Source organism: Mandrillus leucophaeus, unplaced genomic scaffold (assembly GCF_000951045.1).
Source record: "Mandrillus leucophaeus isolate KB7577 unplaced genomic scaffold, Mleu.le_1.0 Scaffold347, whole genome shotgun sequence".
Lineage (NCBI taxonomy): Eukaryota > Metazoa > Chordata > Mammalia > Primates > Cercopithecidae > Mandrillus > Mandrillus leucophaeus.
Genome location: NW_012103665.1, coordinates 878,946 through 895,302, shown reverse-complemented (window position 1 = coordinate 895,302; position 16,357 = coordinate 878,946). Strand labels below are relative to the sequence as shown.

Genomic DNA, 16,357 nt, shown 5'->3' with positions numbered 1-16,357 from the left:
AAGTCCTGGTATGGGTGAGATGAAATTTGCAGTCTAAAGCAACATAATTCAGTTTAAATTCCTAATAGGAAAAAAAAATTTTTCATCAAAAGCACCAGCCTTGCTAGTCATTCCACTAGGCTAACATGTAGATACATTAACAGAAATAAGAAAAGAGGGTATCTGTCATGATTGGGCTAAAAGATAGATTCTACTATGCCTCAGGTTCTCTCTGTATTTTATTAAAGAAAGACAGGAATGGACTAGATTTTTAAGTAGCAAAAAGCTAAGACCCTAACAAAAATAGTTAGGAGGCCAGACGCAGTGGCTCATGCCTGTAATCCCAGCACTTTGGGAGGCCGAGGCAGGCGGATCACCTGAGGTCAGGAGTTTGAGACCAGCCTGGCCAACATGATAAAACCCCATCTCTACTAAAAATACAAAAATTAGCCAGGCATGATGGCACACATCTCTAATCCCAGCTACTCAGGAGGCTGAGGCAGGAGAATCACTTGAACCCGGGAGGTGGAGGTTGCAGTGAGCCAAGATGGCACCACTGTGCTCCAGCCTTGCCAATGGAGTGAGACTCCATCTCAAAAAAAAGAAAAAGAAAATAGTCTAAAGATGCTTTCCCTGGCATCCAGTGAACAGTGTATATTATAGGGCCCAGCCTTTAAATATTAATCACCATCTCGGGGAGGATAATCAACTTCGAGATTTAGCTAACTTTTATGAAACACTTAGCATAACTGAACATTGAGTACAGTTTTTCATATAAGAGTTATTGCCCATTTGTGTAAAACTCATTGTGAAGCGTCACGATGTCTGAAATGCTGAGACCTGCCTGTGTAGTATGATCTCCATTTTCCAGATGAAGAAATTGAAGTTCAGTTGCGTTCACTCCACTGTCCAAAGTGACTCTTCTAAGTTAGGACAAGAATAAAAATGCATTCCTGGCCGGGCGCTGTGGCTCATGCTTGTAATCCCGGCATCTGGGGAGGCTGAGGCGGGTGGATCACTTGGGGTCAGGAGTTTGAGACTAGCCTGGCCAACGTGGCAAAACCCCATTTCTACTAAAAATACAAAAAACTTAGCTGGGTGTGGTGGCGTGCACCTCTAGTCCCAGCTACTCTGGAGGCTGAGGCAGGAGAATCGCTTGAACCCAGGAGGCAGAGGTTGCAGTGAGCCGAGATGGCGCCATTGTATTGCAGCCTGGCCAACAGATGAGTCTCCATCTCAAAAAAAAGAAAAAAAAGAAAAAACCAGTCCTCTCTATCACATCAAGTATGATTTATTCTACACCATAATTACTTACTCTAAGACAGGAGAAGCCCCATGCTGTCAACACAACATACTCTTAAAATCAGGTGCTGACCGAAGATGACCTCCTAAACATTTGCAGGATGCAGCAGTGTATGTTGTAAGAAGCTGGGGAAACAGTGGGTAAAGTGAGATATTCAGATAATCCAACAGAGGGCAGGTGTGTCTGTTTACCTGTTTTTCTTAAATTATTAATTCATGGAAATGTAACATTTGTTCAACCAGGCACCATTTGTCACGGCTGGAATACAACCTGGAGCTGATCAGCCTTGCAAATAGCTCTGAAATCCGTCAGTGGGCTTTGTGCCCTCCCACAGAAGCAGACACAATGAATGTGTCTGCATTGCCAGACTCCTCTTTCCAGCCTTCGTCCTTGCCCCACCTCCTCTGCATCTGCAGCCCTTTGCCCATGGGTCTCAGACTCTCCCTGAGATTCCTTTCACTCACTGTCTTCAAACTCTGAGATGGAGGGAGGGGCTCTTGGCTAAGGACAGTGCTTCCAGTTAAATCCCGGGCTCCACAGGCAACAAGCAGTAGCCTTTGGAAATTTCAGATCCAGGCCTTGGCATGCCTGAGAAAGCACTTCTGACAATGAGGTTAGCCTTGTTAGTATCAAGATCAAACAACTCAAATATCTGCCTTTGTTAGAAAAACATTGTTTTGTGTTTATACAGAACATGTGTCCACTTGAAGCATTTTCACCAGATATAACTGAGTTTACCTGCCCCTTATTCTGAAACTCAAGTCCTGTGATGACTCTCGACAGTGAGAAAGTCAGCACACAGAACAGTTAAGGGGCTTCCCCAAAACAGCCCAGCTAATCACAGAGCTGCAGAGCCCACATTCCACAGGGTTAGCCCCTTGCCCCAGCTCCATGAGTTTGTATCAAACAAACTCTGAAAAAAATACCACGTCTCTGAAAAAAACACCATGGGAAAAGCAAAAGAGCAGCCCATATTTAATTTCACCCTAGATGGCTGCCAAATCTCTGGTAACTTATCGTGTGTTCTCTTAAGCTATAGGCCAGGGCTTCCCAACACTTTTCCACTGCAAAACCAAGTAACTAGCCGTGGGAACTTTTGTTGTGATTTTCCGGTAGGCAGCCCAGACAGACTCAGGGCATTTATTGAAAACCATTCAGAGGTGAGCAGGTTTTCATCCCCATCAACTCTCAGGATGCATTCCTTCCCCATTTGAGTTGTCCTGTGGAGCTTCTTACCCCATTCTTACCCTGAATGGGGTAAGAAGCTCCGCGACAAGTTATGAATCAGAAACTGGGAATGTGTCACCAGGGGACCCCATGGCCTAGACAGGTGGCTTTTCTCTCTTTCTCTTTTTTCCCTCGTTCTATTCCACTGCTTTCTGAAGCAACTGCAAAGTTCTTGTCGAGCCATGCCAGTGTCAGCAATATCAGTTCTGAGCAATCTTCCCAAGAGCTTCAGCAACAGAGGTCAAAGGATGGCCACAGTGCCCCTAGGTGAGGTCCATTAGCAGCATGTTCAGAAACAGTGACAGGCTCCTTTCTAACATCACGAGGCCCTCGTTAGGCACTGTGGAAAGTCAAACAATGAGGCACAGCTGAAACTTCAGCGGTCCCACGTGCAAAATATGGGTGAAAGCATGAAGGAGAGTCAAAAAACACAAAAATATACAGCATGGCTTTCCTAGTTTCCAAGGGCCCGGTTAGAACGGTGACCTGGTCAGGCCTGGAGACTAACTGGAGATGGCAGAGAATATACAGTTCTTAAAATGTTTTCGTTTAACACAATCTCACCTTGTACCTGAACCGTTAATACTTTCCAATCCCAACTTTTTGCCAACCTCCCAACTAAAACTTCACACCCTCGATGGAAGGCTACAAAATGGTTTGCAACCCATTGCAACAAGGGGAACATCATGCCTTTTTCCAGAGTCTTCATTTATCCCTGAATGTCATACAAATAAACGTTTCAGTACATGGTTCTCTATAGCAAAGGATACTTTGCACTGTGTCACTGCAAAATACTATAAATGTTTCAGAGGGATTGTGTTTAATAAAGATGGAGCTGCCTGCAAGGTACTTTTCATGATTCTCCAAGGCAGTGTGAGCCACACATGTTCCTGAGTGTGGACCAGAGGATTCTTTGCTAGGAACGTAGTGCATCTTCCTAGAATGCCACTCTGTGCCCTCTGTGTCACAGTGTAAGGGACATTGGGGTGGGGGATACAAAGTATGAGTCCTTTCATCTCTGTGACTTTCTGAATTGTTTTCTTTTCTGCTTCAGCCTGTTCTGCAAACTTGCTGCCCTTGTTAGACACAGAATTTCCCTCTTTGGTAAGTGAAGTGTTGCTAAAGGCACCGCTCCTCCCTGTAATCATCCTGAACTTGTACTTTGCCTTTATTTGTGTCTTCCTCAGACCACCCAGGCCTTGGGACTAAGGTGTCACCGAAATGTGCCATAGAAAATTGGTCTGAAGCATGATAAATGACCTCTTTACCCTTTTAACTGCTCAGATTTTCCACACCAGTGAAAGTTTTCATCTCTGCCTCTGACATCCATCATAAAGCAAAGGCTGTGTCAGGCTAGAAATTAATGCATTGCCTCTGAGCACAGGCCTAGCACTTTATGTGTTGGGAGTTAATGATGCTGGGCTGTGGTTTGTGCATGTGGAGAAGACTGCATTTGAAAGACAGGCTGAGTGGTTTGGGGGAATCACAGACGATACTTTTTATTCTAGGTAGTGATTCTACTACAATGGTGAGCTGTCTTCACATCTTAGCTCAGACACTTGACACAAGGTAAGTCTGCCCAGTTTTTCCCAATAGTTTCTCATGACTTCCTCTCTGACCCTGTCATCTCACTAATTTTACTGAAGAGAAGACAGATCACTGCTGCCAGGGTTTGGGAAGAGAGAGGAGACAAGGCAAAGACCCTAGAAGTTAGCACTCTCTTTTTCACAGTTCACATAACGAGAGTCACTGCCATGGCAGAGACGGAATGCTAAGGCCTGATCAGTTCTTATCTTTCCTTCCTAAGAAGTTCATCTTTCAGAAGATAAAATATATAATGTGGCATAGCCCACTGGTGGGTGGTGAATCTACAAATGTTATGGGAAAGATGAACAACAGCCCTCTGAATTCAAAATGGCCAAGGAAGGAAATGCACAGAGATCTGACTTCCAAAGAATCAGAGACAAAGACGATCCCATGGCCTAGGAATTTGGGAAGAAGTGTTAAAAAAAAAAAATACATAAGTTCTGGTAATAACACAAATGATGAGACTGAAAAAGAGAGATGCAGGCCGGGCGTGGTGGCTCACGCCTGTAATCCCAGCACTTTGGGAGGCTGAGGCAGGCAGATCACTTGAGCTCAACAGTTGAAGACCAGCCTGAGCAACATGGTGAAACATCTTATCTACAGAAAATACGAAAATTAGCTAGGCATGGTGGTGCATGCCTGTAGTCCCAGCTACTTGGGTGGCTGAGGTGGGAGGATGGCTTGAGTCCAGGAGGTGTAGGTTGCAGTGAGCTGAGATAGCGCCACTACACTCCAGCCTAGATGACAGAGCCAGACCCTGTCTGGGGGGGGGAAAAAAAAAAAAAAAAAAAGCAACAGTGGAAAGAACTGACAAGGAGCTTTCTTTAACGTGTCTGTTAAGAAGGGTCCTTGTCAGAGTCGGACACCATAGTTTCTGCCTGTAATCGAAGCTACTCAGGAGGCTAAAGTGGAAGGATTGCTTGAACCTAGGAGTTCAAGACCAGCCTGAAGAATGTAGCGAGACCTAAGGAAGGAAGGAAGGGAGGAAGGGAGGAAGGGAGGGAGGAAGAGAGGGAGGGAGGGAGGGAGGGAGGGGAAAAGAAAGAAACGTTTTTATCAAAGTTGGGAGGAGGACACACCTCCTAAGACCCAATGCAAAAGAGGTTACCAGCCTAAAGGAGTGGGACACTAAAAGAGTGTCCCAAAGATGAAAATCCTTGATGAACTGAGAATGGCTATGAAAAAGGAGGGGAGTAAGGACTATTAAAGGGATGAGAAATCTTTAAGAAACTTGGGAAAAGTCTTGAGAGAGTCCAGTTTTTGTTTGTTTGTTTGTTTGTTTTGTTTTAAATGACGATCAGTTGCAGGTTGGTGTGTTGAGTAATTATTCCTAACAAAACTTGGGACTAGAAAGTTAGGAAGGGCCAGATGCAGTGGCACATGCCTGTAATCCCAGCACTTTGAGAGGCAGAGGTGGGGGGATCGCTTTAGGCCAGGAGTTAAAGACCAGTCTGGGCAACATAGACCCCCATCTCTACAAAAAATTTTAAAAATTAGCCAGACATGGTGGCACATGCCTGTGATCCCAGCTACTAGGGAGGCTGAGGTGAGAGGATCGCTGAGCATGGGAGTCTCCCATGAGAGGTCACTGCACTCCAGCCTGTGCAACAGAGTGAGACCCCATCTCAAAAAAAAAAGTTAGGAAGACAGCTCATGAATACTTATAGGACAAGAACAAGCCTCACTGACTTAATTTCTTTGTTTTTATTGTCTTGGATGAGTTGAATGATTATCAGGAGAATGATGTAGATAAAAAGCATCTGTCTTTGAACCAAGTCTTTTATAATCTTCTGAATAAGATACAGAAATATAAAACTTATAGATGACTTGTAAGCTTTGTTCCAATTCTAAGTTTTATGAAATACTGTAGTTTTGAGAGAAGATTTCAAATGTCCAGAGCTGATCTTCATCCCTGTAGATCACATTTCAATGTTTTGTTTTGTATTTTCCAGAAGTGTGATTAAGCTGTTTACTTTAAAAGGGCTAGGTGTCTCTTTTGTCTTTCCTCATCCAATCTAGGACATTTCCTGCAAACTAACAGAAGTCTAAACTTCTGTTGACTTACTTCTTTGCTCTTTTTCTCTAAGAGGTCTCGCATCAGAAGAGTTTATGTTTCTAGCTAGCCTTTATAAAAGTTATTTAGCCAGGCTGGGTGCAGTGGCTCACACCTGTAATCCCAGCACTTTGGGAGGCCAAGCCGGGCGGATCACCAGGTCAAGAGATGGAGACCTTCCTGGCCAACATGGTGAAACCCTGTCTCTACTAAAAACACAAAAATTAGCCGGGTGCGGTGGCAGACACCTGTAATGCCAGCTACTCGGGAGGCTGAGGCAGAACAATTACTGGAACCCGGGAGGTGGAGGTTGCAGTGAGCCGAGATCACACTACTGCACTCCAGCATGGTGACAGGGTAAAACTCGATGTCTCAAAAAAAAAAAAAAAAAAAAGTTCTTTATCCCACAACTTTTCTTAAAGCTCATTTCCCTGTTCTTTTAACTTTAGCCAGTTGCAACTTACTATAGATAATAGCAGGTGTCTTCATTCTAGATTGTTCTCTGCATTTCCTAAAGAGGTGAGCAGTATTTTCCGCAGATTGTCCAGTGGCTAGCCCCTCTGGGATTGTGTGATTCAGGTTTCTTCGTGGATGTTAACTGCTCTCTCCCTTTCTCCTGACACAGTGTCATTGAGTGACAGGAGTGGCAAATGTCTGCCCAGGTGACACTGCCAGCCAGTTTCAAGAAGAGGATTGGCCAAAAGTACAACTTATCCTTCTAGATTTGAACATTGTTTGCTTGCAGGACTGTCATGAAGTCAGGCTCAGAGCTGGTGAAGGCTGGGTTACGAGCATTCTTTGAAAATGCTGCAGAAGACTTGGAGAAGACTTCAGAAAACCTGAAACTTGGGAAGTTCACCCACTCCCGAACGCAGATTAAAGGCGTTTCTCAGAATATTAACTATACTACAGTGGCCCTGCTCCCCATCCTGACGTCCATCTTTGAGCACGTCGCTCAGCATCAGTTTGGAATGGATCTACTCTGTGAGTTCTACTGATATTTGTCATGGATTTATGTGTGCATGGCCCCAGATAGGAGGTGCAGGGCCCATTCACTTATGTTGACTTTGAGGGCAGAGCAGAGAGAGAATTATTCCATGACTTTTCCTTCTTAGATTAAAAAAAAAAATGGGGGAAAGTAGTAATATACTCTTGGAATGGAAAGAAATTCCCTAACTTGAATATATAATATTTATCTTTTTCCACTTTTGTTCTGGACCAGAATTTCCCATCGGCTAGTCTAGCTCTCAGCTATTGTACTCTCGCTTCATTTGAAAGGTTATCTGAGTAATACAGTGGGAGATAGATTTGCTCCTGGGTTTTTGAGGCATCATTTTTCTTATTAAGAAGCCTTAATTTATTCATTGGATACCAGGAGCAAAGGAAAAATGCTAACATTTCATTATCTGAGCTTTCAGAAGACTAAAGTTGGTTGGTTTTATTTTAGTTTGCATTAACACCATGTTTAGTGCCACCATTTCCAGCCCCCTGTGCAGATAATCTGCCACCCAACTTCAGCTTTACACTTTAAATGTTGGGACATGATTTAATTTGACCAGTTGTTGATAGCTAGGACTATGTCTTTTATATCCTTGAACAACTGAAAATCAATAATTTCTGTTGTGTGGGGGCTGGGAGAACATCCAAACTCATTATTTTGTGTCATAGAAACGATGCAATTCCTTAGCTGGAAAATAAAACATTAAATTATTTCTGAAAGTAGTCCCAGCCTTGGTTTGAGCACCAGACATGGCTAGGGATGTTTAGCCTGCAGATTCACAAGCAAAACATGCCCATCCCCTAGGAAATATGATAAAAATCATGCTATTGCATTGCCTTTTGCAGAACACCCAGCAGAGAACTTGGGATAGGCAGACATGAGGGATTTTGCTCTGTCTCTAAGGAAAGTCTAGCAGTTTGACGTATCTTCCTGGGAAATGAGCAAAAGGCTCATTCAAGCTTCAGATTTTTTGCATTCTTCCTTCCCAAGGAAGGAAATATTGCACTGGATAAAATTTGGCTAAAATGTCTGTCTCTGTTGGAAACAAACCAAATCGCATTATGGAAGGACCCATTGGTCAAGTGATTCCTTTCCCTGTGAAGCAATGTGGTCTTCATGGTAAGCCCCACAGAGAAACTGGGATTGCTCAGTGGAGGATTTTTCCTATCTTTTTTTTTTTCCCCATCTTTTTTTTTTTTTTCCCAGTCCAGCAATTAGCAAACTGGCATCTGGGTAGAAAAGGGATATGTTTGTTGAGAGAGAGAGGTTTTACTCTTGACTGATGCTCATGCATTTTTTTTTCCTCTTCATGGATCCTTTCTGTGTTCAGGATTGGTGCAAATCAATGACATTTCTTCTTTGTTTCAGTGGGTGATGTGCAGATTTCCTGCTACCACATACTGTGCAGCCTCTACTCCCTTGGGACAGGAAAGAACATTTATGTTGAAAGGTAATTAGTGAACGAAGAGGCTAACATTTTCAGGCGTAGCAAAATGTTACTTACAGTTTTTTAAACACTTAATGATATCATTTCAATGCAGCAAAACCACAATGCTCACTGTTATAGAGTGATGGTTTTGAGATTCTTACAGCAATATAAAGAAGTGCAATGATGAGGCTATTGAGATTTATGACTTCTGTGGAGATAGCTGGTGAATGTATGTGGCTGGAGAAGCAATATAGCCAAGCTAAATCGTGAGCTTGTAACCAAACTGTGTTGGAGATATGTCTGTTTCTTCAGAATCACAGCTTCTAAATAGCTTTCAGAGTGTCTGAGGTTAAAGTTTGCTGAGAAGCTCAAGGGACATGCGGCAGGTGCTTTAGTGTTTAATGAGTTTCTGTGTGCTACAACCCTGGACCTTTACCGGTCTTGGCTGTCAGATTTGCTATAGTTTTCAACAAGTGCACACTTTGGTATTAGCAATGCTAGTCAATCCTCTTGAGTCTAAGCAAGCTGATTGCAGAAGTGTGTGGGTTCCAGTTGGCCTCTCTAATCTGCCTGTCGCAGCAGAGGCCCTCGGTGACCCCTCGCTTTTCAGCATCGAATACTTTGTGTTCTGTTGTTCTGTTTAATCCATGGGGAAGATTGGAAGGATAAACAGTATTAACAAAACTCTGGATCTTACTCTTATCCTTGGAAGATTTTTGTTTTCTTTCTTGCCTTTTCAAACAAGCAAACTGGAAAGAATTGAATCTGTGCTTACAATTACTTAATCTAAAATCCTTCGGTATCTATTTTCCATGATGCTTTTATCAAACAAATCAGCGGTGAACCCTTGTCTCATGTCAAAACTTATATTTATTCAAATTGCAATGTCTCAATAAAGCCAAAAATGAAATAAAAGCCTTCAGCCCCTTCAAGAACTAAGGAACTACTGACTTGAAGTCATGTACTAGAAACCAAAAACTGTTGTAGAAATGTCTGTTTCTTCATAATCACGGCTTCTAAATAGCTTCCAGAATATAAGAAATTAGTTGAGGAACTAATGACTACATTTGTTTTTATTATGATTTTAAGTCTTTAACAGTTGTCAGGCTTTTCTTACTGTTTTACATAAAATATAGATAAATCTTTTATAATTTAGGATAGGAACTGGGCAGACAAAGTTTTATCCATATTTTATACCAAATCACAGAAAAATCAACAAAAAATTTTCTATTAATGCCAAATTCCACTTAAGGCAGATGTTTTTAGTTTATTTCTCCCACTGAGCATTTGTAAATACGTCCTCAGTGTCTTTCTCATTCTCTCGTTATATGTATACATTCACCCGTATGTCTGCATGGTTCTTTGTACAAGTTTTTATAAAGCTTATGCATTCATCTCTTGAAAAAAAAAGTCAAAAGTCAACTCTGATATGTCAGACCAGAAAAAGACTGCTTTTCATGTGACTTTCTCACCTTCATTCATGCATTCATTCCAGGTTGATTGTGTAGCTGCAGCAACGTGAAAATTCTGTCTGTGCTTCGTACTCCCGGTTGGTAGAAGTCAAGGCTTGGAGAAGTCCCTAGGTTAAGGCTGTCCCTATTGCTTTTTTCTGTATTTGTTTTTCCTAAATATTTTTTCCCCAAACTATGTTGCTCATCTGTTGGTTGGTTATTAGGTGCACTGCCAGTTCTCGAGAGTGGAGAGGATGTGTGTGCTTGTGTGTTTTAAAATGGAGGAGAATGAACAGGAAGAAACAGCAGGCAGCTTCACCTCTGAGAAGCTGGCTCAGGACTAACTCTTTCTCCCTAAATTAGCCGTGTGTTTAGCCCTAGCAATGTACCAACGCTCAGCCTCTGATGTTCTCCCCCAACTAACGTAAGCAACTGGCCCAGGTGAGAGGCTGATGAAACTCAGTGCATCCTAGAGTCATAGGACTTGTGTTTAGTGATTTAACGTAACTGTATCCCCTACTTAGAGAACTCAAGTCAGTGGCCACAAAATGGGCTACTTCTCTCACTCTTTCGCTTTACCTGACCTCCAGGGTTTCTCTAGGCTAGGAGTCCAGGTCATGAGAATGGCAGGATGGCAGGTATACTTCTCCCTACTCTGTTCCCATCTGCTACTCTGTAATATGCAACATGGCCCCACACGCATGCTGCCCGCCAGGTCTCCCGTGGCCTGCTCACACCCTTCATCCTCATTGTTTCAGGCAAAACCTTTTCTTTGGGCCCCCTTAAAACCCCTGTATTTACTTGCAAAGATTTCTATGTCCTCTTCCAGGTCTGGAAAGTGTGTTTCCATTTCGGTGTCCTTACTTGATTTGGTTCGTATTTTATGGGTTCAGAGTTATCGTACATTTTCCAGTTTTGGCATAGATCAAGATGTCTTCCTAGTTTCTTTTCCTCATTTCTTGTGGGTTTCACAGAGCAAAGTACAATGAACCCCCCATGTCTCTATCACCTTTTGCTGACATCTCCTAGACTGATGAACGTATGTAAGGGAATCACCACGTCCTTGCTTTCCAGCTCCACCTGGAGTATGCTTTGTCGGTAGAAATGATTCAGGACACCTTGGTGATAGGGTTGACTGTGAGGGGAAAACTCACTGAAACAGAGTACAGACATTTCTTTTGGAATATTTTCTAATTGAGAATGTCATTGACAAATGGAGTTTTCAGACACAGAATTTCAGAGAAGGATAATGGTTTGTGCATTTAATCTTGCAGAATACCTGCTTATTTAACTTGGAGACACTTTGATGAACTTAAAGAACATTTGATGGGGGTTATTCAAGAAAGCAAAGCTTGAAACTTGATAACATTAAACCCTGGGTCTCAGTTTGGCTTCAAATAAAGACTGAGTTTTCTACTTCATGCTTTAAAGCTATTTTGTTTCTTTCATCCTGCCTGGCTCCCTTTGACCAATTATTTCTGATCTGACATTGCACAATGTTCCCTAAACCTCTAAGGTCACCGACACTGCTGTCTAGACCCGTGTCCTGCCCTGTCCCCACTGTGCTTTCTGCTTCTCTGTTGCATGCTATTTCCTGTCTTTAGTACCCTCTGGAATATAAATGAAGGAACTTTCAAAATTGCAAAGCACCATTTACATGGAAGACATTATTACTTTGATGACTTTGTCTTTTCCTGTATCCCTAACAATAGATTTTGAGAGGCAAGATTCAGATCTATGGAAGCAAAATTGAGAGATTGAAAAGGAAAGTGTGACTTGTCAAATTAGGATGTAACAAAAACTGAAATACAAACTGAACACTGTCCAGTCTGTCACCCATTGACCAAGTATGTATTGTGTGAAAAATACCGTACGAGGCAGTAAGAACCGAGACCAGACGAGCCTGGGCAACCTGGAAAGACCCAGTGGCTACAAAAATTTTTTAAATCAGCCAGTCATGGTGGCACATGCTGTAGTCCTAGCTACTCAAGAGGCTGAGGTGAGAGAAGCGCGTGAGCCCAGGCTTTCAAGGCTGCCATAAGCTATGATAGCACCACTGCACTCCAGCCTGGGCTACCAGACAAGAACTTGTCTCTAAATAAAGAGAGTTTCCGTATCCAATGATAAACCCTTGCAATATATCCTCTGGCTATTATGGAGCTGTTTCTGTAGGCTTTTCTCTGCGGAAAGCTTGGCCCATACCAACACTCGCTGCTGGGGAGCACTGATGACCGGGGAGCCTTATATTAATAACAGCAAGTCTTTGCCTATCTCAGTCCCTCCTTGGGCTTTGGGGCCAAAGTCATCCACACTGATATTTCACAGCCGGGAGTATTAATTGGCAGACTTCTGGGTTTGACTTGTACAGACTTCTGGGTTTTACTTTTTTTATTTTTTCCTGGGTTTAACTTTTAACAGCTAGGCCAAGAGAGCTGTTGTTTATTTCTTCGCAAGAAGCTAATTAGCACCATTGTGCGCCCCAGACTAGAAAATGGCCTGTTGTGGAGCTTGTGGAGTGGTCAGGTTTGTCAGTAATGAATACGAGAGGGCAGGGCCAGTCCCCTGAGTCAACACAGCACCAGAGAACTGAGACTTAGCAACCGCCTTTTACCCCAAGGACTGCCTTCGTGTCTGACTAACCTTCTAGAAATCCACTTTCAGGAGATCGTGGTTTTAATTTTGATCAAAGAAAGAGGGAAAAAAAAAAGAGACAGAGAAGAATAATGGATCCATTCAGTACCAAGCCTCCTCAGGACCCGTTGTCTCCTAGGTTCATCTCCATGTAAAATTTGCTATCAGGCAGGGCACAGTGGCTCATGCCTATAATCCCAGCACTTTGGGAGGCAGAGGCGGGCGGATCACCTGAGGTCAGGAGTTTGAGACCAGCCTGACCAACATGGTGACACTTTGTCTCTACCAAAAATACAAAAATTAGTCGGGCGTGGTGGTGCGTGCCTGTAGTCCCAGCTACTCAGGAGGCTAGGGCAGGAGAATCGCTTAAACCCAGGAGGCAGAGTTTGCAGGTGAGCTGAGATCGCACCACTGTACTCCAGCCTGGGCAACACAGTAAGACTCTGTCTCAAAAAAAAGAAAAAAAAAAATCAGATTTGATATCTTACCCCTTGTTATTCCTGATTTTCACCCAGGTTTTCTTTCACCAGTGCTCTCCCTGTGGCCTTGTCCTTTCACAGTTTATCTCCTTATTTCTTCCTCCAACTCACAAAGCAAGACTGAAGGAGAAAACACCACATTTCTACTCATTGGCCACTGTGGTAAAGATGGTAAAACTCTTAGCTGAAAAAAATTGCCCCTCATGAATGCCTGTATTTGATGTGTAGAAGCACTCACTGTCCTCAGTTGTCACCAAAGGAATTGGCAACTCAGGTCTGAAGTTAAAATGATGCCCCTCTTCCCACGCCTGGCCACGCTTGGAGCTTAGTAAAGAAGAGAAATAATCGGGGAAGGGCAGGTGCTGAGAAGGAAAGGCGGGGGAAGAGGCCCGGCCTGGGGCCTGCTCAGAAGTGAAGCTGTCTTGTGAGAGCTTCCCCGAGAGCACCTGCGTCTCAGCCGTCTCCGTCTCTGCACAGCATTGATGCACAGGGCGCAGTAGGATTGGTTTGTCCAAGGGCTTCCACTCTCCCTCTGGAGAAGTCCTGGGTAGGGAGGTTGTAGCAGGCAAAGGACAAGACTGAGCCATCAGCTAAGAAGAGATTGCCTGACTGAGGACCTGTCAATCCAGTGTTGCTGACTGGGCCTGATTTTAAACTTATTGGCTCAAATGCTTCATAGCCAAGCAGGCTATCATCCAAGCCTAAGAAGAAGATAAAACATAAAACCACATATATTCACTTCCTCTTACAGTAATTTAAAAGATCACTTTTTAAAATATGTTTGGTAACTTGAATGAAGACTGGGTGGGTTTTCGAAGGAATACACAGCTTTCTGCCAACTCCCTCACCCTTCCCTCCTCCTCCTCTCTAGTTCAGCAGAGTTATCTTATATCTCAAGCAGGACACTTCTGTATACCCCCAGATTTGCCATCTGCAGATTCTATCATAGTCTTGTGTAGTCATTTTTTTCAAGACCAGTTAAGATCACCATTTTTCTTTTCTTTTCTTTTTTCTTTTTGAGATGGAGTCTCACCCTGTCACCCAGGCTGGAGTGCAGTGGTGCGATCTCGGCTCACTGCAACCTCCACCTCCCGGGTTCAAATGATTCTCCGGCCTCAGCCTCCTGAGTAGCTGGGATTACAGGCATCCACCACCATGCCCAGCTAATTTTTGTATTTTTAGTAGAGACAGGGTTTCACCATGTTGGCCAGGCTGGTCTCGAACTCCTGACCTCGTGATCCACCATTACAGATGTGAGCCACTGTACCCGGCCAAGATCATATTTTTAATCCAACTCAAGTATGTCTATTTCTCTGTTAGAGCAAAGCTGCAGGTTGACTCTAATCCTTAAGATTAGTCCATACAGATATGTTATTTGACCACATCGTTGATTTAGAGTTCAATATAGAACACAGGTTCTACATTTGCCCTGCATTTAATGAGAAAGAATCTGGAGGACAAAGGTTAAGGTTAAAACTATCTAGTTTACTTCTCAGTTAAAAAAAAAAAAAAAAAAGGCTCCCCTAACCTCCCCATAGTAAATACTTCTTATCCACTTTAAGACAATCTATGCTTTTGGCATTCTAGCTTCTTGGTGCTGCTGGAATTATTGGCTGTTGTCACAGTGAGAGGCAATTAACACATAGTCTTGGGCACAGGTCTCAGTGGGGAGCTGAAGGAAACCCACAAGAATTGGAAGCCCTTCTGCTTCCACAGAGTCACAGTAAGGTGGCAAGTGTTGGCTCTTGGCTCTAAGTGCCCTTTCTCAAGCTGGCGATTGTCGTGTGATGATCCTGTAACATTCCCTGAGGTGCAGCCCAGCACCCTCAGTTCCCAGGGATACTGCTCATGAGCTCATATGCACAGCATAGCTCATATGCACAGCATCAGTGCTTGACTTGAGCTGATCAGTCATAGAGGAAGGCATAGCGAGGGCTTGCATATGGTAAGCCCACCACCTAAGTCTTTTTCTTTCTTTTTTTTTTTGAGATGGAGTCTTGCTGTCTCGCCCAGGCTGGAGTGCAGTGGCGCAATCTCAACTCACTGCAAGCTCCGCCTCCCGGGTTCACACCATTCTCCGGCCTCAGCCTCCCGAGTAGCTGAGACTGCAGGCACCCACCACCACACCCGGCTAATTTTTTGTAGTTTTAGTAGAGACAGGGTTTCACCGTGTTAGCCAGGATGGTCTTGATCTCCTGACCTCATGATCCGCCTGCCTTTGCCTCCCAAAGTGCTGGGATTACAGGCATGAGCCACCAAGCCTGGCCCCACTTGATTGTTAATTATAGACCTGTTTGCATTTTCACCTATTATCTTTGTATCATGATCTAACAAAGGGCTCACATCATTGGTTTGTTTGAAAAAAGTCCCTCATATCTGGGAGCTGATATCACATGAAACTTGCAAGTCAGGTGCATAGTCTCTCTGTGATTAGATATGGGCGAGTGGCTGACAGATGTTGATGGGTGGGAAAGAGATGGCTCTGGTCTCTCATTCATTAGAAAGCAACAGCTGTCAGTCCCTGCACAGGGCCCTCCTAGCCAGCTCTATCACTGTGTTATCTCACTAGCAGTAGATAAGATTCAAACCCAAAGTTAAGCCCAGATCTGGGAGGAAGAAAATGTATTGCAGTTCTGACTCTGCTTTGACCAGCCAAAGGTTAGTTCCCATCCCTTGTGCTTACAGACTTGGTTACCCTGCAGGCAAGTGTAAGTACTCTCAGTTGGAGAACTTGGACTCTGAACAAAGAATCCCAAGCCTTTTGTTTTTGTTTGTTTGCTTGCTTCACAGAAAGACTTAAAAACCAGACCTTAAGATATGGTGGACAGTCAACTATTTGTACAAAAGAGGGACGGAAGTAACAGTTATTTGAGGTCTCTCCTGCAAATCAAGCAGTAGGTTTTAGGACCTATTGTTTCTGTTAAAAGGCAGGTCTTTTATTTTTGTGTCTCGTTGGTGCTTTGGTGTGTTACCTACTGTTCCCACTAGTGGACACCGGCTCCATCCATAGCAGAGAATAGACACAGGGAAATTACACAGATTTCAAAGCTTTTTTGAGAACAGGGGGGAATCCATCTCAATTTGAACAGCAGCAGAACTTGCTCTCACACATGCTGGGAGAGAGGGACAAAGCTGCACAGTGTATTATATCATCTTAACCAATTAAGAACTAGGATCTGGCCGGGCGCAGTGGCTCATGTCTGTAATCCCAGCACTTC

General features: G+C 43.6%; 1 protein-coding gene across 1 annotated transcript in view; it reads left to right on the top strand.

Moving 5' to 3' along the window:
• RYR3 (ryanodine receptor 3) overlaps positions 1 to 16,357 on the top strand; it is a 403,627-nt gene that overhangs the window by 299,820 nt on the left and 87,450 nt on the right. Inside the window, exons 64-67 of the mRNA XM_011989131.1 lie at positions 3,564 to 3,613; positions 4,018 to 4,078; positions 6,895 to 7,133; positions 8,518 to 8,599. Of these exons, the coding sequence (XP_011844521.1) occupies positions 3,564 to 3,613; positions 4,018 to 4,078; positions 6,895 to 7,133; positions 8,518 to 8,599 (432 nt within the window). The remainder of the gene's footprint in view (positions 1 to 3,563; positions 3,614 to 4,017; positions 4,079 to 6,894; positions 7,134 to 8,517; positions 8,600 to 16,357) is intronic.